Raw genomic sequence first — 25,024 nt, forward strand, 5'->3', positions numbered from 1 at the left:
CAACAGCTTTTAGTTCCACAACATAACCAGTATGAAGTTTTATATAGGATTAGGACAAGAGCAGACAGTAAAGAATTTTATTTTAAATCTCTAAATTCAAATACTTTAGTATATTGTGAGAAAATCCACTGGAACAATTTACCAAGGGTCATGTTGGATGCTCCAACGCTGGCTATTTTTAAAACAAGAGTGGATGTGTGTGATAGTTCAAAAAATTATTTTGGGGAAATTTTAAGGCTTGTCATGTAGGAGGTCAGATTAGGTGATTACAGTGGTCCCTTTTGCCCTTGGAATCTATGAAAACAGATACTGCAGAGTTACTGAGTTCTAGACTAGTTCTAGAAATGAAGTTCATTGCCTATCCATTAGTTACACTAAAGTATAACAACTTTGCTGGATTATAGGCCTCAGTCATTTCTTTAAACAGCCTGGACTATGTGTTATGTTAATTCCTGAAGGTTTTTGCCTGGTGACACAAAAGCATTTACTGGCAGCTGAAATCTTGTATCATCACCTAACAATAGGGCATGAACAGCTTGGGAAATTTAATCTTCTGCCTGAAAACTGTCAGGGTTAGACTTAATGCAGTAGTACTTTATGGCTTAGAAAGGAGCTTCTGCCAAATTTCTCCCTGAGGAAACTGGAATTTCCTTACAGAATCTTCTTTCATTTCAGTGGAATATCCAGCATCCTACAAGATTAAAAAAAAAAGTTGCCATTTAGAAAGTGATACTAGATCTAGTCCCCTCTTCATTCAAGTAACTTAACTGCTGTCATGCAACTGGAGAATAATAATTGTAATCTCTGTGCTGCTGGGGATCATGCCAGGCTAATTTGTAATACAGAAGGTATCAGCTGTAACTAGTGTTCATCTCCTAACACCTGATGCAAATGTTAAATGGAAAACTAGAGTTCTAAAGTCTGGGCTGAACAGAATTGTAGTTAAGCAATCTTTAGTTTTGGAATACGAGTTTCAGTGAAAAACTGAGAATGTTTTAAAGCGTCTCCAGTGAATTATTCTCCCTCATGCCCTCTTCTCCAGCTGAACAGAGAAGTTTAAGTATTAATACTTTTTTTTACCTAAGTTGGTTAGCCCAGCAATGCAGATATATTAAACATCGGTAACTAAAGAATTGCTTTGGGTTGAGGTTTTAGGCCAGGGTCACACCACTTCCTGAAGCATGTGTGCTGGAATGTATACCTTTCATTTCAACAGTTCTGAACTGCCAAACCTATGCTATCGTTTAGTCTAATAACACCTCTCCAACTTTTTTTCATTCTGCAGATGACTGTAAAAGGAGTCTCACAAGCAATCTTTGTTTTAAACTGCTTGTAATTAAGATGCTTTCTTTACAAGGCCACTTAAGTACAGTGGATACTCTCATAGCATACCTGAGGTGGTACATAGGAAGCTTTCTGGATTACAACAGGATATTTGAAGTGTTCATGCAAATGATCTACATACTCGCACATCCTGCAAGAAAGAGGAGGGATGGTTTTCAGTTTTACCTAATTGTGTACTTATTCATGGCTATTATCCCTGACAAAGAAACAAGGCTGGGGTAAAAGTTAGACAGATATTTGTATCCCAATTATCAAAATTAGGAGGCTTCGTTTTAGAAGCAGAAACTACTGCTAGACAGTGTTCCATATTGATCAACTAGAATCTGTTTGGCATTTTAGCTTAGTGAGGACTGGTGGTCTCAATAAAATAAGCCAGATCAAGAACACAGGGCAGAAGATGGGGCCTTTGGGCAGTATGTAGGGTTAGGAGAGCAAGATTCAAACTTCCTTTTTCAATACAGACAGAGATTAGTAAATTTATACAGAAGAGCTTATACAGAAGAGCTTTGTTTACTGATTGGAAAATCCACAAAGTACCACAAAAGCTTGTGCTATGCTAGCCAATGTGGATACAGAATGTATGCATCTAACATGGGTATTTAAAGGGTATAAACAAGACTATTTTCTGCAGCAAGGGAAATCACTAACGAGGGCAGCTGAAGGGCTGGGTCTGCTCCTCAGTTTATGAATTACCAAGAACACTTCTGTGGCTGTAGATCAGCAAAATTTACCAAACAAGGTCTAAGGCAATTTTAAATATACTGCTCCAGAGACAAGGAAGATCAAAACAAGAGGAATGGTTTATGATTCAGCTGATTTTAAATGTGAGCAAAAGATGAAGCTACAATATTTGACTTTAATATTTACAAAACAACTAGTGCAAAGAACAGGAATATACAGCCAACAGGAGAGTTTCAGGAAATTTGTGTTTGCAATAATGTGAAAAAATTGTTCATTGCATTCAAAGAAGGCTAATACAATCCGAAGCTGATATTAAACAAGACAAGGGAAGTTGTTAGATCCTTTTGGGAAGCTACACGTAGAATGCTATTCAACTTAGAGCAGGGAGTTAATCCTTTGGGTCATGAATGTGTTGGCCAGGGGTTGTAGGTGTGAGAGAGGTGCCAAAATATAGTTCCAAGAGTATAAAACAGTGTTTGTCAAAAATATTCCTGGCTCTTTGCCAGGCAATTGCCAGAGTGAAGTTCACACACTTCTGACTGGTTTAAAATTCTCTGGGAGAGCCACAGGGAGGTGAGTGGGTGGGTGTTGTTTTTGTTTACTGGTTCTTATTGCATGTCAACAGCCTTTTGGAAAAATAAGCCATCACCACTATTGAATATTACAGTAGCATTTCACATTACTAACCTGTTTTCAAGGCTTCCAGATACTGAAATATAGTCAAATATTATCAAGTGCTGAACCAACTCACAGAGCCCAACACCCCCAGCGTGAGGGCACACAGGAACTGAAATGAAAACAGAACAATCCCTTTAAACCAATCTGAAGAATAAAGGCAAACGACTAGATTATTCAGAAAGCTTGTGTACCAACTCTGCTGGTGTTTAACTACAGCTTCAATAGCACCCCCGGCAGCCCTAGGGAAACTCGGCTTCCAGTAATAAGGGACCAAAGGCATTTTGAATTCGTACTAAAGTGTGACAGAAAACAAATGACTGAACCACACACAAGCGCATGCTCATGAGTTAGCAACATGACAGCTGAAGAAGTTGCATGGCAAACTGGCTTAGAACAAAAGAGGTTTTAGTGCTACTGACACACTTCCAAGAGCCTTACTTTGAAACTTTTTGGCCATCAGCAACACAGACAAGTTTTCATTCACACTTCCCAGCCTGCAGCTGTCAATCTGGAGATAGCTCAGGGCCTTAGCCTGTAGGAGCTGCTTAAATATCACTCTATTGTGGCACTGCGGGGGAGGGAGGGGGAGAGAAAAAAAAGTTAAGCCCCAGAATCTAAGGAATTGGCAGGATATTACAAGAACTGTGGCAATGCAAGTCAAAACAATTGTACAATGTTCCCACTATGTTTCCTATTAAAACCAAGTTCTTTTTCCACTTAGCTGGAACAATGCACAGAAGTGCAGAGGGTTGCAAAGCATTTTACAAACATTAAAGAATCACAGTACAGTTGTAAAGTAGAGGCATAGTAGAATTACATCTATTTTACAGCTCTCTGAACTGAGGCACACAGAAATGTCACTATTTGCCTAAGTTCACACAGCAATTCAGTGGCAAAGCTGGGATCAGAACTGAGTCCTAATTTAATGTTTTGTTTTAATTGCCAGGCAAAACTCCTGCTCTTAATTGCATGTTACCCCTCATGTGAATGACTGGGCTACTGCAGCACTCAGACAGCAGTAGTGAATACACAGTGGTTCTGTCGGCTGTGGAAGACTATTTCTTCTCATGGACTCCTGCAGACCAGTCCAATGAGATGATTAGGGCCCTACCAAATTCACAGCCATGAGAAATGTGTCACAGACTGTGAAATCTTTTGTGTACTTTTACCCTACTATACAGATTTCATGGGGAGACCAGCATTTCTCAAACTGGAAGGCCTGACCCAAAAAGGTGTCACAGGGGCAAGGGGTTTCACAAGGTTATTGTGGGGGCAGGGGAGGTGTCACAGTATTGCCACCCTTACTTCTACACTGCTCTGAAGGCAGCACCCTGCCATGCCACCCTTACTTCTGCGCTGCTGCCTTCAGAGCTAGGCGGCTGGAGAGTGCATACAGAAGTAAGGGTGGCAATATCGCTCCCTCCCCAAATAACCATGCAACCTCTCCACAGCTGAATAGCTGTGTCAAATATAAAGGGAAGAGTAAACCCCTTTAAAATCCCTCCTGGCCAGAGGAAAAATCCTCTCCCCTGTAAAGGGTTAAGAAGCTAAAGGTAACCTCGCTGGCACCTGACCAAAATGACCAATGAGGAGACAAGATACTTTCAAAAGCTGGGAGGAGGGAGAAAAACAAAGGGTCTGTGTCTGTCTGTATGATGCTTTTGCCGGGGACAGAATAGGAATGGAGTCTTAGAACTTTTAGTAAGTAATCTAGCTAGGTATGTGTTAGATTATGATTTCTTTAAATGGCTGAGAAAAGAACTGTGCTGAATAGAATGACTATTCCTGTCTATGTGTCTTTTTTGTAACTTAAGGTTTTGCCTAGAGGGATTCTCTCTGTTTTTAATCTAATTACCCTGTAAGGTATCTACCATCCTGATTTTACAGAGGTGATTCCCTTACTTCTATTAAAAGTCTTCTTGTAAGAAAACTGAATGCTTTTTCATTGTTCTAAGATCCAAGGGTTTGGGTCTGTGGTCACCTATGCAAATTGGTGAGGATTTTTACCAAACCTTCCCCAGGAGTGGGGTGCATGGGTTGGAAGGATTTGGGGGGGAAAGACATGTCCAAACTACGTTTCCCAGTAAACCCAGATAAAGTTTGGTGGTGGCAGTGGAAATCCAAGGGCAAAGGGTAAAATTAATTTGTACCTTGGGGAAGTTTTAACCTAAGCTGGTAAAAGTAAGCTTAGGAGGTTTTCATGCAGGTCCCCACATCTGTACCGTAGAGTTCAGAGTGGGGAAGGAACCTTGACAAGCTGAAATCATGAAATTTACTATTTTTAAAATCCTATGACTGTGAAATTGACCAAAATGGACTGTGAATTTGGTAGGGCCCTAGAGATGATGGATGATCTTAGTCAAGTGTCTTAACTATTAAACTCAGGATTCCATTTCTACCTCTGCCACAGACTTCTTACGTAGATGTTGGCCAAGTCACTTGATCTTTGTGCTTCACTTTCCAATCTGTAAAATGGGGATAATAGTACTCCCCTACCTAACAGGGGAAGTAAGATAAATACATTCATGTTTATGTGATGCTCAGATATTATGGTATGGAAAAACCTCTACGTACAATATATAAAGCCTATTACTCAGGAATTGGCCTTTAGTCTGCCAGGCAGGTCTGTGCTAATAGTTCATTCAAACCCATTCTCCTTAATAGATGTCATTATTCACACCAAAAATTAAATATTCTATCTGCTGGCAAACAACAGCTGGAGGTCAGCATCACAATGAAATACGGTGAAAGCAGGGCTTTGCATGAGAAACTGGCAACAGAGTAAACCTATGCTAATGCAGGGTTTCTCATTGCTCACTGGCAGCTGGAGAGAATTTGCTAAATTATGTTGCTTTGCTCTGTAGATTTAGTAGAAGAGTTTGGCAGGAAGAGGTATGTCATTCATGAGCACAATAGAAAACAATTCAATTTGGTGCTGAAGCTGGTTTTCTTAAAGGGACCAGTCATTTTATTGATAGCTAACAATTTGTACATTACATCCAGAGAGGAGCTCAGGAAATGAGGTCTTTGGACTGCTAAGATACTTTTACATGCTGCTGATGTCTAGGGTGACCAGACATCCAGTTTTTAAAGGGACAGTCCCATATTTAAGACCTGCTGCAGGGATCTCTCTTAAAAACGGGCAAATTGTCCCATATTTTCTGTCTCCCTCCCATCAGTACTGGTGGGTCCTCCTGCTGGCCGGATCCCTGCTCACCAGCTGCCTGCCTATCAGCAGTGAGTGGGGGTCCAGTGGCCAACAATGGGGGTAGGTGTACAAGGCTTGTGGCAGGGCAAAGCTACAGCACGCAGGGTTGGCCAATCCCCTTGCTGGTCCATCAGCTCTGCCCCCACTGTGTGCTGGCTCTCAGCCAGCAGGCCCTGCACCCCGTTTCCGGCCAGCACTGGCTGCGCACTGCGAGCTGCAGTGGCTGACGAGTGCAGGTAGGTGCCAGGCGGCAGCTGGTTACATGTCACCTCTGATGCTCACCCATTGGCCCTTTACTTGCTCCTCCTCTTGCTGTCCTCTCCCTGCTTTGCCCGTTCACCGCCCCCAGCTCCCCCATATCCCCCGCAAGCAGGCCACGTCCCACTCCCAGTGCTGTGCGGAGAACCAGCCCCTGGTCAGATCACTCAACTCACCAACAGCCTGGCCGGCAGGCTCCTTCCTTCCCCCACTGCCGCTGGTTGGGCCAGCGCCCTGGGAAAGCCCAAGACCCTCCATCCCAGGACGCTGGCCATAAGGAGCCAAGCCCTGCATGTGCCAAAGCCCCACACAGCGCTGGCACAGGGAAGCCTCTTCACCCCTCAGCTAAGCTCTGGAGTGGCGAGGGGGAAAGGGGTTTCGGGGCGGGAAGCGATTTCCAGCCTGTTTGTGCCCCGACCCTGCAGGCTCCACAGCAGCCCCCCAGGCAGGGGCTTAGCACCCTCTTCACACCCCCAACCCCCTGTCCCAGGTCCTGCACCCCAGGGAGTGTAGGGCTGCTTCGTCGCCTAGGCACCCTCGCCTGCTGAGCCACCTCTCTGATGGGGTTCGCTGAATCCCCTGCAGTCAGTTTCCCTGGGCCCTGATGCACAATGCATCCTTAGGGCTTAACCCCTTCCTGCCCATGCTATAGCCAGGCGACAGGAGGCAGCTGGGTTATGTCGGTGGCCAGCAGCAGCCTGGAGGTGTTAGCTGCCTTTTGACACTGTGCGGGCAGGGAAGGACAAGCTGCTTCCAGCCACAGGGGAGTGGGGGAAGGGGGGAGAGATGAGCTCTGCAAAGACACAGGCCAAGTCATCCCTTCCCCCCTTTCCCTGTCGTTGGAAGGAGCTCCCATCCCTTCCCTCCCGCAAAGTGCCAAAAGGCTGCTGCTGGCCACATTCTGGTGTGAACCTGGGCAGAAATCTGGGGAGGGGGGGCATGTGACCCTGTGTGCCCTCCCATGTTTCCTCAAGACGATGCAGCGCCAGGTATCAGGAGAGGTGGGTCCATCCTGGGGACCCAGCCAGGCACGGAGGGTGGAGAGCACCAGGCAGGGAGGGTTGGGTAGGTTCGTCACCCACACTGTGTTGGAGAAGTGTATGGGAGTGTGAGCTGTAGCTCACGAAAGCTCATGCTCAAATAAATTGGTTAGTTTTTAAGGTGCCACAAGTACTCCTGTTCTTTTTGCGAATACAGACTAACACGGCTGCTACTCTGGAACCTCTCCTTGTGTGAGCCCTACAGCTTTAAAGGTAAGAAGGTAACTAAAAAGAATCCAACTACGCAGTATTTCTTTTTAACAGGGGCTCAGTCAACTTGATGTTAATGTGAATGTTTGTACTGCATAGTACTGATTGAATGTCGTTGAACTCGCTTGAATACAAGTAAGTTTACCATGCGCCCCATATTCAGCATAGCGAAATATGGTCATCCTACTTCTGTCAGTGCCTCTTGGAACTAGTGCTAGCAAGAAGCTAAGGGTGGGATCTATAAAAGTATTTAGGTGCCAACTTTAGGCCCAACTAGGGTCCGCAAAGCTCCGGCCCGGCTGCTGCTAAACCCTGTAGGCACCGAAATTCACTCAGTGCCTGAGTTTTTACACTAAAGAGTTCCCTAGTCACCTATGTTTTTGCCTCTCTGCATGTTCACTGTTGCCCTCAGGGCCTGATACCTAACAGATCAGATCCGCAGCATGTGACTTATGCGGCTGAATGCTTATCTTCCCCCGTCTGTGAATTGCTCTGCGGCTCAGCTGGGAGATAGGCACCTGAGTGCCTCAAGTGAAGCAAGTTCACACAAAAACAACAAGAGGGCAAAGGAGGCTAATCAGCCTTTAGCACAGTGATTGGGTACTCACTCAAAATGTAGGAGACCCAGGTTCAAGTCTCCCCTCCACCTGCAGAGGAGAAGGAATTTGAATGGTCATCTGCGACCTCTCAGGTGAGCCCTCTTACCCCAAGGCTAGAGAGTCATTCCAACTCCTCCTCTGGCTCAAGTACTTAATTAAAGCAGGGAACTTCAACAGCGAACATTGAGGGAGCCCTCCATCAGGATGTTTCATAGGCCAATGGTTAGGGCACTCAGCTGAGAAGTGGTAGATCCCTGTTCAAACCTTCATAATAAATTCATCACAACAAAATCTTCCCAGATTGTCCAGACAAATGGGGTGGGGGAGAGAATACCTATCAAAGTTGGTCTTAAATTTTGTGAAATAAATCCAAGGCTGTTTTCAGTCATGTTATTTAATTCCCAAGTGAGAAATCAAAGTGAACTTTGGCACAAATTCTCGAAAGTCACGAAGCTACATTAAATAAATGACTGAATAAAAACAATTAATTAGACACCCACTTACTTGTTCTCCTGTTGCCACACCAATTCCTAATGGTGCCAAGGCCTACAAAAATAAATAATAAATAAACAAAAAACAAAGGACTTGGTTCTAATCTGTAATTCCCAAATACTGGTCCTCACCAGAATGAGGAGACAGAGAGAGAAGAACAGCTAACAAAGTGCAATGTTTACTTGCTATGCATCTAGAAGAAACTAAGCGTTGTGTAATTTTTTGTTAGTGCATTTTATGCTGCTTTTTTGCTACCCCAATAATATGTGAAGAATTATGTAAGAGGGTGTGTGCTGCCATAAGGGGATATACATCTGCGGCTCAAGCATTACTATTAGCTATATCACATTATGAGCACATATCCTGGGCTAGCATTAATCTAACTTTACTGAAACACCAATCCACACATATTAAAAGAAAAAGACACATACACGTTTCCGGGCAAATCCTGGTTGCTTTTCTTGTGCAAGCATGATAGTCTCATGGCCTTTGATATAATCTTTGGACCATGCTTTTCGTTTAAGTGTAATGGAATACAAACACAGGATGTGCCCAGGATCTTGTAGCAAACATATTTAATGACTTTTGACAGCTGGTTTCAGCCTGAACTTTGAACATTCCAAACAGCAGCGTCAATAAATGAATCACTACTGCTCTCTGGTGTGTAGTCACTAAGTCATTACTGAAATGAAAAACAAACCTTAGAAATGGCTGCATGTCCAAGAATATCATCGGGAGAAGTTGGCTCCTCAATCCATAATGGTTTAAATTCAGCTAATTTAGTGACCCACTCTATTGCTTCCTTCACTTCCCATCGTTGGTTAGCATCCAGCATCTGAGAGTAATTACAAACAAATTCACTTATATGACTCCACTGAATTTTTATATATGAAATTGTCAAAAAAAAACCAACCCCATAATGTTGCTATAAATTAATGAAAAAAGGAAATTCAGACAGTGTAGATCACTGCTGTTTTCTGATCTTTAACACATCATATGATATGTTATGATGTAGAACATGTTCTACAATTCCTAGACTCAATAAAGGTAATGATAAAATAATAGCCTAAAAGATGACCTTCAGGTGGAAATCCAAAATTATGTTTTGCTGGAAATGCTGCTTTCAGATGACACATTAAATCAAAGGCCCTGGTGTACTGTAATTGTTAAAAGACCCCAGGAAACTTCTTACAAAAGTGAAGGTCATGGATTTGGTCTCAAATCCTTATTCCAACTGTGGTAGTTGTATTCTGCTTTTCTGAATTTCTTCACCAGGTTTCAAATGAATATGATATTGTCAACTTCTCTCCCAAATGTCTGTGTAGTGTTCTTGTACACCATTAAAGAGGTGACACCCTGAACTCCAGAAGTGACTGTTTCAGTAGCAGGCAAAACAATTTCTATATAGTAAGTGAGTGAAGCACTCTGGAACAGGGATGGTTGAAATTTTTCAACAGAACTGGGTTGGGTTTTTTTGGCTGGGGGTTGGAGGGGGAAAAAGCACTGGTGGTCAGAAAACTGGGTTAGATTTCAATGGGAGTTTTGGCACAAGAAATATTGGTACAGGGTGAGATCAATCATGTATCTACATGAAGAGACAGCCATTTTATATTTAAAATTATTTAACAGTGTAGTCATTAAAAAAAAAAATATTCACCAGTGTCTTGTCAGGGCCAATCATTTCTCTAAAAAGTCTGCATCTACGAATGTCATCCTGCAGATCGGCACCAACCTTTACTTTAAACCTAGACACAACATTTATCATAAAATGTAGGTCATTTCACCACGATTAATGTAGTGATAACTTTCCTCTACGAGAAACTCTAAACTCAAATTTACAAAAACACCAGAGTCAGTGTTTTATGGTCAATATTTCCTTATCACATCTGTCCCTTTTCCAGCACACTTCATCCTTGTTTAACAAAAAAGAAAAAAGACAGCAAATACCTTTCCATGAATCAACAGGAAAGCAATTACCTTTGTTAGCTACTAGCCTACAGTTTGCCCAGAGGAGAGCTCATTTTGCCATACATTTACTTAGATACCTACTGTAATGGTATGTTACGGAATAGCAGAAAGGGAAAATATTTTTTAAAAATATCAGAAGCAAAGACATCTCTTCTCAGAATGTAGAGATTGAAAAGACCTATAGGGTCATCCATCTAGTCTGTCTCGGTGCCAAATCAGGACTGATCTCGATAGTATATTTCTATTTGCTACTAATCATTAAACAGAAAAGTTCAGCAAATGAGATAATTGTTTACTATACCTTGTCCAACCATCCTTCAATGCATCTGTGCATAGCTGCAGAGAAAATTACATCTATTATACCTCCAAGTAGCTGCACTACTTAATATGTAGACCAGTATTTATTTACAGGCTGTCTAACCCAGGGTGAACTTTCTAACCATTTCTTTATTGACAACAGTGTAGTGCAGACAGTAATTGAGAGCAGAGGTATGAATAACGTCCAACTGAATTGTAGGATCCAAATTCCTCAATATATGTAAAGAAATACTTTATGCATTTCTTTATTTTCATGTATTATGCATGACAGTCCTATGACACAGAAAGCTGAACTTTTCCAAAAAACTAAACCAGATGATAAACATGTATTGTACTAACCAGACCTCAGATCCCAGAGCTGTGAAGAGCCTTCATGATATTTCACTTTGAAGGCAGATTTAGTTACAGCAAACTAAGGCCACTTTACTTCTGAAGGAGAGTTTCCACACAGGGGTTTAATGCACTTTAACTTCACACCTTTTGTTAATTCATCTTCACTTTCCTGAGCATCCCCATGTAGACAAAGCCCATTGTCTGCACCAATGTAGCTGCACAAGTGCAATCCTCTAGTTATACACAATACATCAGTGTAAACTGGCTTGCAATGGTCCATGCTTATCCCCAACAGCTACAGCTAAAACCCCAAGGTAGACAAGGCTATAAAACCCTTCCCACTGTGGCTAGCACAAAAGCCAATGAACAACCAGGCCCACAGAACAGGGCCACCTTTCACACATATCCCTCCCACATATGCAATGCTTAACGGTTTCGCTTTGCATCTGAGCCAAAACTAAGCAACCCCTGAGTGCTGAATCATCACCTTGGCATTCCTCACTGGATAGAAATGTTTAAAATCTTACTTCTGTAATCTAATGTCAAAGAATCAAACCTGTTTTAACTGCTGGTCCGGGTAGCCCAGCCAGGCACAAGACGTGGTATAAGCAGGGTATCCATGCTTTAACACTTGCTCTTCTAAAAAACCAAAGAATGTCACCAATGAACAGATGATTAGTTTGATTTTTAAACTCCTTTCATTTCCATGAGTAACGACTTATCTAAAACTAGAATACAATCTCATTTTAATCAGGGCAGATGAAATTTGCTGAGAAAAATCCTCCCTATCCTCCCCTTCTTTCCAAAATGTGGGAGAGCTTCAGCTCAGAAAAATACCTTTAGGGTGTAACCAGCACGATCACTATGCCATCGTGACTGACACAAACATTCACTGAGGGGTTCCCAAGCAAATGGCCACCAAGACAGCACAAGCCCCCTCTATATGTACACCTCCCCAATGACTCATAAGGAGGAGATAACACACAATGCATTCAGCCTCATACAAGAGCGTCAATTGTCACATTCCACTTCCCAATGACTAGGACCCTCCAGGATGCAGAGAGCCTCATCAATCATGCGATGTGTTCAGTCCTTTATTCTCCTACAAGACAGCAAAAGTAAACTTGGTTTAAACTTACCTCTTTCCGTCTTCCCAAGAAGACCATTTTGGAGTATTTCTGCATGAGGGCAAGGGAGAAAAAGAGGGGAAGATTACTGCATTAACCAAAGTTCAGTTCCTCCACATCCTACCACCACACTCTGCTGTTTTCATAAAACAAGATTCTGATCTGTTTACTTACAAAGAGTAATGCCCTACTGCTCGAGTAAATCAAATCAAAATCAAAAACAGCTCAAGGAGTAAGGGGATCTTTCTTGACAGAAGGATGACTTACCATGAGCTTCTTCTTCTGTTAGTGCATCAGTAATATACCTGAAATCTATGCAGGATAACAACTGCTTTGGGTCCTGTTAACAAAATATTTAATGTAAATCAAACAGCAAAGAATAATAAAATCACATGATTACAAAAAGGCAATACTAAGGTAACATATACATCTGCCGTGTGAGCCCTCTATCAGCCTTTTCCCTGTCACAGACAGTACTGAGAATGGATTCACCGACTCTAAAATCAAACTGATTAACTGACTCTGGCAAACTTTAAAGTTCTAATCCAACAAATATTTAGGCATGTGCTTAAAGTTAAGCATGTGAGTAACTCCATTTAACTCAATGGTGCCACTCACACACTTAATGTTAAGCATGTACAAAAATATTTGCACAGGGTGTAATTGATTAACAAACATTAAAAAAATTACTAATCCATTTGGAATGCTTTAGGTGTGCAAATCTGTACATACTATAATCTTCACACAGAAACGACAGTGCACTCAGCATCAGAGGCTGCTTTTTGACTCCTTTGAAAATCTGTCTCAAGAGAGTATTTATCAAAAGAGGATTGAAAGCAATTTATTGAAATAGTTTGAGAAAAACCCAATTCAATACATTTTAAACTGAGAAGGGATTCAATATTAACAGGTTGCAGAAAAGAGACTGAAAACATGAGCTACTTTAGGCATATTAAAAAAAATGAAGATTTCATTTAAAAAAAGAACAAAAACAAACAAACCACACTAAATCCCCAATCCTGCAACGATTTATGTACACGCTTAATATCCGAATATAAAATCTGCTACTAATGAATCAAGAGATTGGACTTTTACTTTCTGTAAATACATCAACCTTTATTACTGTATACAGAGGCCTGTATTTTCAAAAGTGACTAGTGATTCTGGGTACTTGCTTTAGGTGTCCTATGTTGAGACCCCTTATTGGGGTCTGATTTCCAGAAGGATAGTGCTAACTATGTTGTCAATGTATCTCAAAGTCGAGCACCCAAAAACAGAAGCATCCAAAATGACCCGTCACTTTTGAAAGTGCAGGCCAACGAGATCTGAATATTTGCTAAAAGTCAGATGATGAAATATTTACTTATTTCCCCGCAAAAAAATAATTACTTGTTAATATAAAAACCAACCAAACCCCAATAATCGAATCCCTACATTTGTCTTGGCAAAAAAACACAGCTCCTCAGCCTAATCATAAGGGTTAAGGTCAACTTTTAGGTTTGCACTTTAAAAACATAATTTACTGGTATCAGTACAGACGGGTTCCAGTTGCCATATATAGTATCGTAGCTGGACAGCACAGAGTGTGTATCAGTGCTCCCATTAAAGGGGCCGATTTGCACAGCTGTGTAGTGCCAGAAAGAGACATCCTGGGAGAAGAAGAGCCCTCCAGAGCAAAATGTCACATCCACAGCTTGTAGCACCCTTTGGTTTCTACAGCCTTGGAATGAGCTACATGGCCAGAGAGGTACTTATAGCCTAGATACTGCCTGAAATTTTTACTCTTCTACTGCATCAAAAACATCAGTGTGGAACAGTGGTAACATTAGCTCACATATAATAAGATTTTCTTACCATGTCAACTAGTAACTTCCACAGAGGCTAAAAAACAAAGCAATTAAATTATATGAAATGGATGGAGAGCACATAAAAGCAGCATACAGGTGATATTTTATCTTGGAGTGACAAAAAGTAAGTGTGGAAAACATTTACATTTGACGCCAAATGCATCTGGCTGATGTGGTTCCCAAATCAAGACAGGAGATTCAAGATGTCAAGCCCCAGGCTAAATTACTTTAACAGGAACATCTCTGTCTGTGCCGCCTCGTTATGGCCAGGACACTGATCCTGGACCCACAAATAGCTGGTGTTAACTCACTTTTATTATGTTAAATTAGTCAGACTTGAAATGCTGACGGGACACTATTACTGGAAATGGTTATTTATACTGAAGAAATTGATCCTTTCTACTTTTAAGATTTCTGTGGCACTACTTCTTATGCCCCTTACGTTGGACTGAGTCACGCTCCTGGATACTGACAAGTTTAGAGGTGCCCATTACCCTTTCCTAGGAAAGGGAAAGTATCACAATAACTCTATAAGACAATGGTTTGCAGTGTTGTCCTAGCTGTCTTGGTCCCACGATAATTAGAGAAACAAGGTGGGTGAGGTAATATCTTTTATTGGACCAACTTAACACGGTAGCGATGATTTACTACTACAGTACTATTATTATTTACTACTTCTATTGTGGTGGTATCTAAGAGTCCTAGTCACAGACCAAGACCCCCATTGTGCTAGGTGCTGTACAAACACAACAAAGTGATACTCCCTGCCCTAGTTTTTTTTTTTTTTACAGTGTCTAACACCGTGCTACGTGCCCCAGATAGAAATATATGAGCCTTGCTCCAAACAGCTTACAAGGCCATACTAGAAAGTAGTTACAAGGAATTCGTAATTTTATGAACAGTCTGCAAAGGAAGAAGAAGAAAGGAGAAATCAAGAAAAAATTAGTTAAGTAGAGCTGGTCAAAAAAGGTTTTGTAAAGATGTCATTGTTGGTCAAAATTTAAACAAAAAATGTTGCTGAATTTTCCTCCCAGCCAGCTCTACTGGTAAGTGGTGTATAAGTGTCAGCTACTAAAGCCTCAGTCCCACAAAATGAATAGCCCCAATGAACTCAGTGGTGGGCATCCATGAAATTAGGACCAGGATCTAAATCTGCAAAAAGCATATCAGGATTCAGACTCGCTAATTTAACAAATAAAGGGACATTTTTTGGCCATGTGCCCTAAGTACATCACCTTTCCCTCCTGCTTAGCCCACAAATCCCACACGGCATTCAGAACAGCAGCTGTAGCCAAATGCACGGCACCTTTCTCTGGACCAATCTGTTGAAAAGAAACAAACAACCAACCATACAGTTACCTATAATGGTTTAGCATACCTTGGGGTCTTCATTTCTAGTTACAGAGTAACAGCCGTGTTAGTCTGTATTCGCAAAAAGAAAAGGAGGACTTGTGGCACCTTAGAGACTAACCAATTTATTTGAGCATGAGCTTTCGTGAGCTACAGCTCACTTCATCGGATGCATGCCGTTTATTTGAGCATGAGCTTTCGTGAGCTACAGCTCACGAAAGCTCATGCTCAAATAAATTGGTTAGTCTCTAAGGTGCCACAAGTCCTCCTTTTCATTTCTAGTTAATGACCATTAGCAAACGTATACATCTGGACAACACAACAAAAGGAAAAACCACTGGAATTAAAAAGATAAACCTCTGTTCATCAGAAATTGAGAAAAATCTGAAGTTGGTGTGTATTAAGTGCATTGTGAGATTACTACAATGGCTATATTGATATCTAGTTCATCTTAATACCAGCTGAGTTTTCAATTTCCAAGAATACTAGACACTGTATAGAAATAATATTTCGTGAACACTTGCAAGTCGGAAAAAAGAACAGATAAAGACACAGCATTTGGGCTCTAAACACAGGGAAACAAAGAATCTGGACCCCAAGCCCCACTTCTGCTATTGGATCTATGTGGGTGGATACTTTCATTTGTCTAAAGCTCCCTTGAAAACAACAGGGCTCTGGATGCGTGTATGGGTTCTGCCCGTGTAGATCCTATTGCAATGTTAGAATCCTGGTTGTGAAACAGAAATTTCGCCCCCCCCCCCACGCCATAACTGCACAGAAATCCTTATCTAAAAATACTTTTATATGTGTCCTTACAGAGTTCATAACACAAATTCATGTTTGTTGCCATCCACTTCACAACACTCCATAAGATACCCCTTACCCATCGGAGCTGTCCGTCACTGGTGAGCTGCCTGTAGAATCCTCTAAAATCGCTGACAATTTCTTCTAGGTCTTTATTAACCACGTGAATGGAGAGAGCGTTAACTGCACAAACAACTGCAAAACACACCAGAATTTGTTGCTTTAATACCACACAGTGACTAGAACAAAATTACTAGAACACTAGTTCTATTGTTCAACCACTGTTTTAGAATTTCACCTTTTCTGCATAGGTGCTGGACCTAGGGGTGCTGCCATACCCCCTGGCTTGGAGTGGTTTCCATCATACACAGGGTTTGTAGTTTGGTTCAATGGATCTCAGCACCCCCACTATGCGAATTGTTCCAGCCCCACTGCGTTTCTGAGAGGGGCTTGGTCTAGCAGATTGAATATGTAACTGGGAGCCAGGAACACTTGACACGTAACATTGGCTCTGCCAATGATTCAGTTTGTGCGGCCTTAGATAAGCTACATAACTGCTCTGCATCTCACGTTTCCCTATTTATCCCCTGGTAAAGATAATACCTACCACCAAGAGAGGTTGTAAGGCTCAATTAGTTAATAACGGAAGGGTGTTTGAAGATGAAAAGTCACTTGCATGTCACCCTTTTCCCCAGAGAAAGATCTTGCTGCCAATGTAATCCTCAGGCACGCACACCACAGTAGCGTTCAGAGGGGGCAGCGTTATGCTATTGTGAGCACAAGGAACTACAGAAGTTTCCCTAAAATGCTGGGAGAAGACTGTTTCTTTGGATTTGATAGACCTCACCCACAGGACCTGTTGCATCTCATGCAGTATATATGGTACTTGCAGCCATGTTAAATTTCTCAATTCCTCATAAGGGATTTTGTTTCTGGTTATTGTATAATAATTGTGATCCAGGTGTTTTAACTCCCCCAAAAATCTACCCCATCTCATTTCAACACAAGCTCCAGCAGAGGATTTTGTTAGAGCAAAACACTAGCAAATCAAGAAAGTATCTTATACATCCATTGTTATCTAGCAGGCTGGACAGGGTGGAGGCAATCACAGAAAGGAGTGGACATGTCAGGAATTTTAGCACCATTCAACCATCATTTTCTGACACAGATAAGAAGAAATAAGAGAGAGAACAGCAAACTGCACAGGAAAGCTTGGGCCCAATCCTGTTAGGTATGCCTATTTAAGGCATTAGCTTGAGATTTGGGATGGGTGGGTTCAAGTCCCTCCTCCATCCCAGGCTTTGATGACCTTAGGCAAGTCTCAGTCTTTCTGTGCCTCAGTTGTCCTCTTGTAAAATGGGGAAATAATATTTCCCTTTCTCACAGGGGTATTGTGAGGATAAAGACTGGGAGGTGCTCAGCTACTATAGTGATGGGGGCCAGATAGGTAGCAACAAACACTCGCAAACTCTCATGAACTTCGGGAGAGTGGAGGGTGGTCAGTGCTCAGCACCTTGCCATACCAGGTCCAAAGTTCGCAAAAAGGACTGTATCTTCATTGAAGGTCTTATTGAAAGCCATAGCGAGACTCTTGAACCAGGAACAGATCCCTTTATCATGGCAAGTATGATTGTGTACAGTACACTGGAATATTTAGAGATTATTTTGCCATTATATGGACAAAAAACCCTGCTGTTTTTGATGGAGGAGACCAAGAGTTGTGAATACTTGATAGCTGTGTCTTCTTTATGCACCCAATGATACTTTTTTCCTTTTAAAGAGTAAATGGACTAATTTTGAAAATGTTTTACAAATATAGCTATAAAAAGGGAAAGACAACATATAATCTGATGTAGGATATCACCTCCATGGAGGATGATTCTTTAGAGTTCGTAACATATTTAGTATTGTCCCTATACTTGAGTGGCAAGGTTTTAATGGACTATGATTTTGGGACTGTCACATTGTGATCCGAGAATGCCAGAATGACGTTAGCTGAAAGGTTTCCAGGCAATAAAGCACTTATGAAGAGTTGCTTAGAGACCTACTTAGCAATTTTCTAAGAAAAAGTGGTGTGCAATGGATACATTGCTACTTCGTAAAGGCACAAATCTTACAATTGTTCAGAATGACCCTGGAAAGACAAAGGTTTGGTCCTGGATTGAAAACTTCCTCCCCCAAATCATCAGGCAGTATGTAATGATTAACACATTACAGGCTTTGCATGCACAATGCTTACAAACTGATGCTAGCTTCTGACCAGATAGGGGATACGTGCAGTGCAGATGTGCCCCTGGAGATGTAGAGCAAAGCTGAGAACCTGGATCCTATCTGTTTAAGAGCTTGAGCATTCATTATCTATGGACATGTGTAGCTAGGTGTATCTTGAACATACAGAAGAGCAGGAGCTGATTTTGCAAAGATAAATGTGTAAATAAATACACACAGATCGAGCCCTAAGAATCGATTTAAACCTATCTTTCCTTCCCTTTTCTTGCCAATACTAATGGCATCTATGTTTTCTTTCTCCAAATATTTTCTCCCTACTACCATAATAATAATATAAACTGATAGGCAGAAGACTGAGCCACACAGTTCAGATCATTTCACTTAGAGCAGCGGTTTTCAACCTTTTTTCATTTGCAGACTCCTAAAAAATTTCAAATGGAGGTGCAGACCACTTTGGCAGTCTTAGTCTATGGACCCCCAGGGGTCATGGACCACAGGTTAAAAAGCACTAACATAGAGCAAGCCCACAGCCTTCCTTAACCTTTCACGATTTCATTCCACCCTTATAAAGAGAGTGTTATGGCTGCAACGGAACATTCTCTGTGAGCAAGAGAAGGCAAAGCTGCTATTGGAGTGAAGCAAGCATCACTGTGTGAGAAACCAGCCATTTGTGTTGGCTAGGCCTCACCACCTCAAGGATGTCTAGAATGTGATCTCAGCTGTGCCTTGCTGCAATACGTCTTCTATATAAAAGAGAAACCGCTTAGGCCTGAAACCTGGTGAACACTTAGGGGACATGGATTTTCATACTGTGCTCACTGCACTGCGTGAAAATGCTATTGATTTCCAAGCATATGGACTTGTTCTTGAAAGGTGCTGAGCACTCTGGCCCCAATCCAGCCAAGCACTTAAGCACGTGCTTAACTTTAAGTGAGTGGGTCCCTCAACTTCAGTGGGGCTACTCGGGTGCTCATGTGCATTGCTGGAGTGGAACCAGAGTGCTTGCAAGATGAAGCCCTTATGTAATTCATAAGGACACAGACATGTCTCTAAGGGTCACCCATCAAACATCTAAGGCAATGGAGAGGTATTGGAGACTAACATTTAAACTTTAAATTAGTAGGATGGACAAAGAGCCTAAGCCCCTGTCTATAGCAGGGAAATTTTCTAAAACTTTCTCACTGTTCGCAGTGGTAGCAGCCTTAGCGTAGACAGTCTCCCAGCACTTTATACATCAGATCAATGAGACCTACTCCTAGAGGGATTACGTGACACAGTGATAAAAGGCTGACAGCCCATCTATACTACACTAGTAGTGTAAAAAGTTTGTCTCACTCACCAACAGGAGCTGGTCCAATATTACCTCACCCACCTTTTCTCTCTAATATCCTGGGCCCAACATGGCTACAACGTTGCTGCAGACATTTAAGCGCAAGAAGCATTTGTCACTCCTCTTATTGAGGATTAAAATTAAATAACTTAAATCGTGCCAACGACTATATCAGATACGCATACAAAGATTTCACAGTTAATTTGTGCAATAACTTTTCAAATCAAGTAATCTGGAGGTTCATATCTGCAAACGTCCATGGACATTTATGCACAGCAGAGACACCCCAAATCCAGCCATTATTATTTTGACAATTTATGCAATGCACCCAAAAAGCGTATAGGTGTTTTACAGATTAAAAAAGAGGCATGCTCCATGCCTTTACCATCTAAGGCCCTGATTCTGCAAAGACAGCTGAACAGATGGACAAATGGGTCCGGGGGCTAAGTCAATGGCGCTCGGTGGGTGCAGGGATTTGTTCACACAGTTCTCTACAGGATCAGGGCCTAATTTTCAGAAAGAAAATGCAATACAAAATGTAAATCACTGATACTATTCTCAAGTAAGTCTATGTGGCTAATGAGGGACTTAGCAGTATGAGAGGTTATTTGAACTGGCACAAATACTGAGGAGGGGAGAGGGAAAACATATTTCCCCCCACCCAACTTTTTACTATTCTGTGAATGTTCTCACTGATGCCCTCTCACTGTTCACATTTTCCTCAATCGCCTCAAAATGTTTGTTGTTACACCAATGACCAGAAAGAGCTGTAACCCATGGTAACAAAATTGCCTGGCAAGGGCAATTTCAAAAGTCAGTTCTGTTTTCTGTGTGGGGGTGGGGGAAAAGAAAGGAAGAAAGCAAGCAAGGACTGTTAAAAGCTTAAAGCATTTACAAGACATCAGCAAGTTTAGAATCAGGGAACCTGCAAGTCTGACAACTGCAGCCAGGATTAAAACTTTTTTGTAACAAACTCTTTTAGGGGAGATTATAAAGAGATTTTGCAGAACAGCTACTCCAGTAAGTGATTTATTGGAACAAAAATCAAGAAAAGTGCTAAATTGCAACCTCTACAACCCTATAAGCTGCCCCAAGACCTATGGCTTTTTTTTTTTAAATTCAGCAATGGTAAAATAATAAATTTGTTAGTCTGTAAGGTGCCACAAGTACTCCTTTTCTTTTTGCGGATACAGACGAACCCAGCTGCTACTCTGAAACCTAAAATGGTCCTGTATTTCATTTTCAAAAATGGAGAAACTGCATTAGTCATTGAACCCAATGCTTTCAGTGTGACTTGGGGCCCATTTGTGTTTAGGGACTGGATAATAACTTACCAACTTCTGTGCCTTTACCCAAAGTAAATGTTAATCCATAGCCTTTGAGTCCATCACGGGCATCAGTTTCTATTACAACATAGGCAGCAGAATAGTCAGGGTCCGGGTGCTAAATTAAAGACCAAAAACACCACCCAATATTGGAGCAAGAAACTTACAAAGGAGGACTGACACGGATTCACCCGCCATACGTCACACACCTCTTAGAGCAACAAAAAGCACCACAAAGCACTGGCAAAGAGGGCAGCAATCCAGGTAATTTAAGATTTGTGGCAAAATAAATATAGAAGTCTAGATCTGGGGGACTAAGGCAAGTCATCGCTCACTGAACAGTGCAAGTCCTTACAGGGGGAAGCGGATAGATTTTATCACCAGCATTTGATCTGAGCGAACGGAAAAGATTTACAGGCAAGAGGCTCACGGCCCAGGGGCTGCAGCCTCTGGCTCTAGCTCCAAATCCCCTTGCCCTGTTTAATGCAGTATCCCCATATCAGAGACCTTGGCTGCGCGCAGTCCGGCGCTGCGGCAGACCGGCCCGTGGAGACTCGCTGGGGCTGCGGAGGGGCTGGGGCAGCGGCTGCTCAGCGGCCCTGTGGCTACTGCAGCGCCGGAGAGCGGGAGGCGGCGGCAGCACTTACCATAGCATCGGAGCCATGGTGCCCCAGGGAGGTGGGGAAGCGGACGTCGCTCACCGCGAGCCCGGTGATCCTGCCCCGCACCATGGCCCGAGCCCAGCCCGGCCTCCTCCCGCCTCGAGACCACGGCGGCCGCGCGAGGGACTCACCCACCAGCGAGCGCTCCTCCCACCGCCCCCCCGAAGGCCACTCTCAGCGCTGAGTGGTGCGCACTCCCTCGGCCAGGGGAGGTGTGATTGGCCGCTCGGGGCGTTCTAGAACGTGGGGGCCGGGCGTTCTGCCGGGCCGGGGGATATAAGGGACGGGAGAAAGAAAGGAAGCGGCTGGGGCTAGCGGAGGGTCAGGTGGGGTCCGGCAGGAAGGATACAGCTGCTGCTCCCCCCCTCGCCTGCTCAACGGATATTAGTATATTACAAAGTTGTAGTCGGAATCTAAACGGTCACAAAACTGGGACCCAGAGCTTTGGTTTAGCTTGGTGTGGGAACGGTGGCTAGCGGGGGCATTTAGCCCAGAGCCAGCCCCAAATAAAATCCTAGGTGTTTGTATCCCGAGATTTGGTCTGGGGCCCTTGCCCCAAATTTTACAGCAGAGCAAAACTACTTTATTGTAGCAAATTTTACAAATGTTAACAGAAAGCATTGGTTGTTATGTGTCATTTTTAAAAAAAACCAATGTACATGTTGCCAACCCTTGGAATTGTATTGTGTGACATTGATAGGCCTAGTCTACACTGCATGGTTAGGCTGATGTAAGCTGCCTTGCATCGACCTAGCTGTGCATGGGGCTTGTCTACACTACCTGCCGGATCGGCCGGCAGCAGTCGATCCAGCAGAGGTCTATTTATCGCATCTAATAGAGACAAGATAAATCGACTGCTGAGCTCTCTCCCGTTGACTCCTTGTTCTGGTGGAGTACCGAAGCGCAAGCGGAGTTGACGGGAGAGCATCAGCTGTTGACTTACCGCGGGGTCTTCGCTGCGGTAAGTAGATCTAAGTATGTCAACTTCAGCTACTCTATTCACGTAGCTGAAGTTGCGTATCTTAGATCGACCCCATGCAGTAGAATAGACAAGCCCTGAGTGTCTTCGATTAAATTTGGCTTCCACCATTGTAAATACCTCTCTGTGCTGGTTTAGTAACACTACCTCCCCAAACAGAATAGAGTCACAGTCAATGTAATTAGAACAACACAGTGTCAGCGTAGATACAGTGTTGCTTACCTGAACTGTAACTGGTCTCCTGGTGCTGTCCCATAAAGCCTCACACTGACACTACAATCAATACAAGCAGTCCTGGTGGGACGTGCACCACTGACACCAGGAACCAAGTGTGCATGTGCACAAATGAATTAATAACTATGGCAGCTGTATGCTGACATAATTTAAGTCAACATAATTTTATAGTGTAGACCAGGGATCGGCAACCTTTGGCATGCGGCCCATCAGGGAAAGCCGCTGGTGGGCCAGGCCGGTTTGTTTACCGTCAGCGTCCGTAGGTTCGGCTGATCCCAGCTCCCACTGGCTGCGGTTCACTGTTCCAGGCCAATGGGGGCTGTTGGAAGTGGCATGGGCCGAGGGATGTGCTGGCCACCGCTTCCAGCAGCCCGTGGGAGCTGCGATCGGCCGAACCTGCGGATGCTGCAGGTAAAAAAAACCGGCCCGCCAGCAACTTTCCCTGATGGGTCGCTTGCCAAAGGTTGCCAGTTCCTGGTGTAGACATTGCTTTCTTGTTTTTCTTAATGCCCCTGCTGCTAGAGTCATAGGAGGACATGAGAATCTTGGCTTTCACTTAAAAGTAAGTTTCTAGCCTTTGTGATTGTGGAGAAAAGTTAAAAAAAATGTGACCTAAGTGTGTCCTAAAGGTTAGACAACCAGAAAGCAAATCAAAAGCACCCAAAAGATACTGTTCTAAAGAGTCTGTTTATTTGTGGGAGGGGACTGACTCATTATTTTTGAATGCTTGGGGTTGGCAATACAAGGACTAGCAGTTTATGGGACTGTTTCCCAAGGAACCAAATTAAAATAATTACAATGAATGGCAAAATTCTGACGTGGTTTCTTGCCCTTCCTCTGAACCCCCTGGTTCTGGTCACCGTTAGAGGCAGGATACATAACCACTGGTCTGAATTCATAGAATCATAGGACTAGAAGGGACCTCGATAAGTCATATAGTCCAGCCCCCTGCACTCATGGCAGTGCTAAGTATTATTTAGACCATCCCTGACAGGTGTTTGTCTAACCTGCTCTTAAAAATCTCCAATGATGGAGATTCCACAACCTCCCTTGGCAATTTATTCCAGTGCTTAACTACCCTGACAGGACATTTTTCCTAATGTCCAACCTAAACCATCTTTGCTGCAATTTAAGCCCACTGCTTCTTGTCCTATCCTCAGAGGCTAAGGAGAATAATTTTTCTCCCTCCTTCTTCATAGAATCATAGAAGGTTAGGGTTAGAAGAGACCTCAGGAGGTCATCTAGTCCAGCCCCCTGCTCAACCTTTGTAACAACCTTTTTTATACTTGAAAACTGTTGTCCCCTCTCAGTCTTCTCTTCTCCAGACTAAACAAACCCATTTTTTCAGTCTTCCCTCATAGGTCATGCTTTCTAGACCTTTAATAATTTTTGACATTTGACAATCATTCCAGACATTTAATCATCTTGTCTGGACTTTACTCACCAATTTTCTGAAATGGATTTGTCAAACCTTGCTGTGGAGAGAGGGGAGATCACCCTTTGCTACTAATCCTGATGTTAGATTACACCCAAAGGAAATATCTGTTTATAAGTACCACATGCACATGGTATCCATATTACTTAATTCAATAACAGCCTGAAAAGGCTTTGAGTGCTGAGGCTATTTTAATGACAATGGCTCTGCAGGATATGTTATGCTTTCTAATAATCTACTCATTTGTACATTAACCCCAGCTAAGCAGTCAATCAGGCTTTGCCTTCATAAATCACTCTCTACAAATAGCTGTCTTTGTGACAAATGTGTTGAGAAGATTAAATGTAATGTTTTCACCACAGTGTTTCTGGTAATTATGGCACTTGTGTGACTGTACTAAACGTTTAAGGGCCCGTCCATAAATTACATAATATTTTTTTATGGATCTGCAAGACCAACCTACCACTTTGTAATATTAAAACAAACTCACACAATTAAGAGCCCATCCATTCCTTAATGATTATCTAATTTATGGACAGCAATGAAGTACTTCAGTGTTGAACATTCCCCCCC

General features: G+C 42.7%; 1 protein-coding gene across 2 annotated transcripts; it reads right to left on the reverse strand.

Annotated features, from left to right (window-relative positions):
- Positions 1 to 63: 63 nt before the first annotated feature.
- ENOSF1 (enolase superfamily member 1) lies at positions 64 to 21,955 on the reverse strand. 2 transcript variants are annotated; one of them, XM_073331439.1, is made up of 16 exons: positions 21,789 to 21,955; positions 21,151 to 21,259; positions 16,337 to 16,452; positions 15,339 to 15,425; positions 14,111 to 14,137; positions 12,524 to 12,596; positions 12,269 to 12,307; positions 11,686 to 11,768; positions 10,780 to 10,814; positions 10,168 to 10,255; positions 9,211 to 9,345; positions 8,523 to 8,564; positions 3,142 to 3,271; positions 2,713 to 2,812; positions 1,393 to 1,474; positions 64 to 691 (listed from the first exon to the last, which is right to left on the reverse strand). In XM_073331439.1, exons 1-16 carry the CDS (start codon positions 21,870 to 21,872, stop codon positions 596 to 598), a joined length of 1,326 nt encoding a protein of 441 aa, XP_073187540.1. In that variant the 5' UTR covers positions 21,873 to 21,955; the 3' UTR covers positions 64 to 595. The 2 variants fall into 2 exon arrangements, with proteins under 2 accessions (XP_073187540.1, XP_073187541.1); XM_073331440.1 differs by lacking the exons at positions 10,168 to 10,255; positions 10,780 to 10,814.
- Positions 21,956 to 25,024: the final 3,069 nt, after the last annotated feature.

This window comes from Lepidochelys kempii, chromosome 2 (genome assembly GCF_965140265.1).
Source record: "Lepidochelys kempii isolate rLepKem1 chromosome 2, rLepKem1.hap2, whole genome shotgun sequence".
Lineage (NCBI taxonomy): Eukaryota > Metazoa > Chordata > Testudines > Cheloniidae > Lepidochelys > Lepidochelys kempii.

Coding starts and splice junctions, on each gene's coding strand:
- ENOSF1 (XM_073331439.1), bottom strand. CDS start 21,872: ATGGTGCGGGGCAGGATCACCGGGCTCGCGGTGAGCGACGTCCGCTTC. Junction 21,260..21,788: donor ACCATGGCTCCGATGCTATG/GTAAGTGCTGCC, acceptor TCTTTAATTTAG/CACCCGGACCCTGACTATTC. Junction 2,813..3,141: donor GATGGCCAAAAAGTTTCAAA/GTAAGGCTCTTG, acceptor TTTTCATTTCAG/TTCCTGTGTGCCCTCACGCT.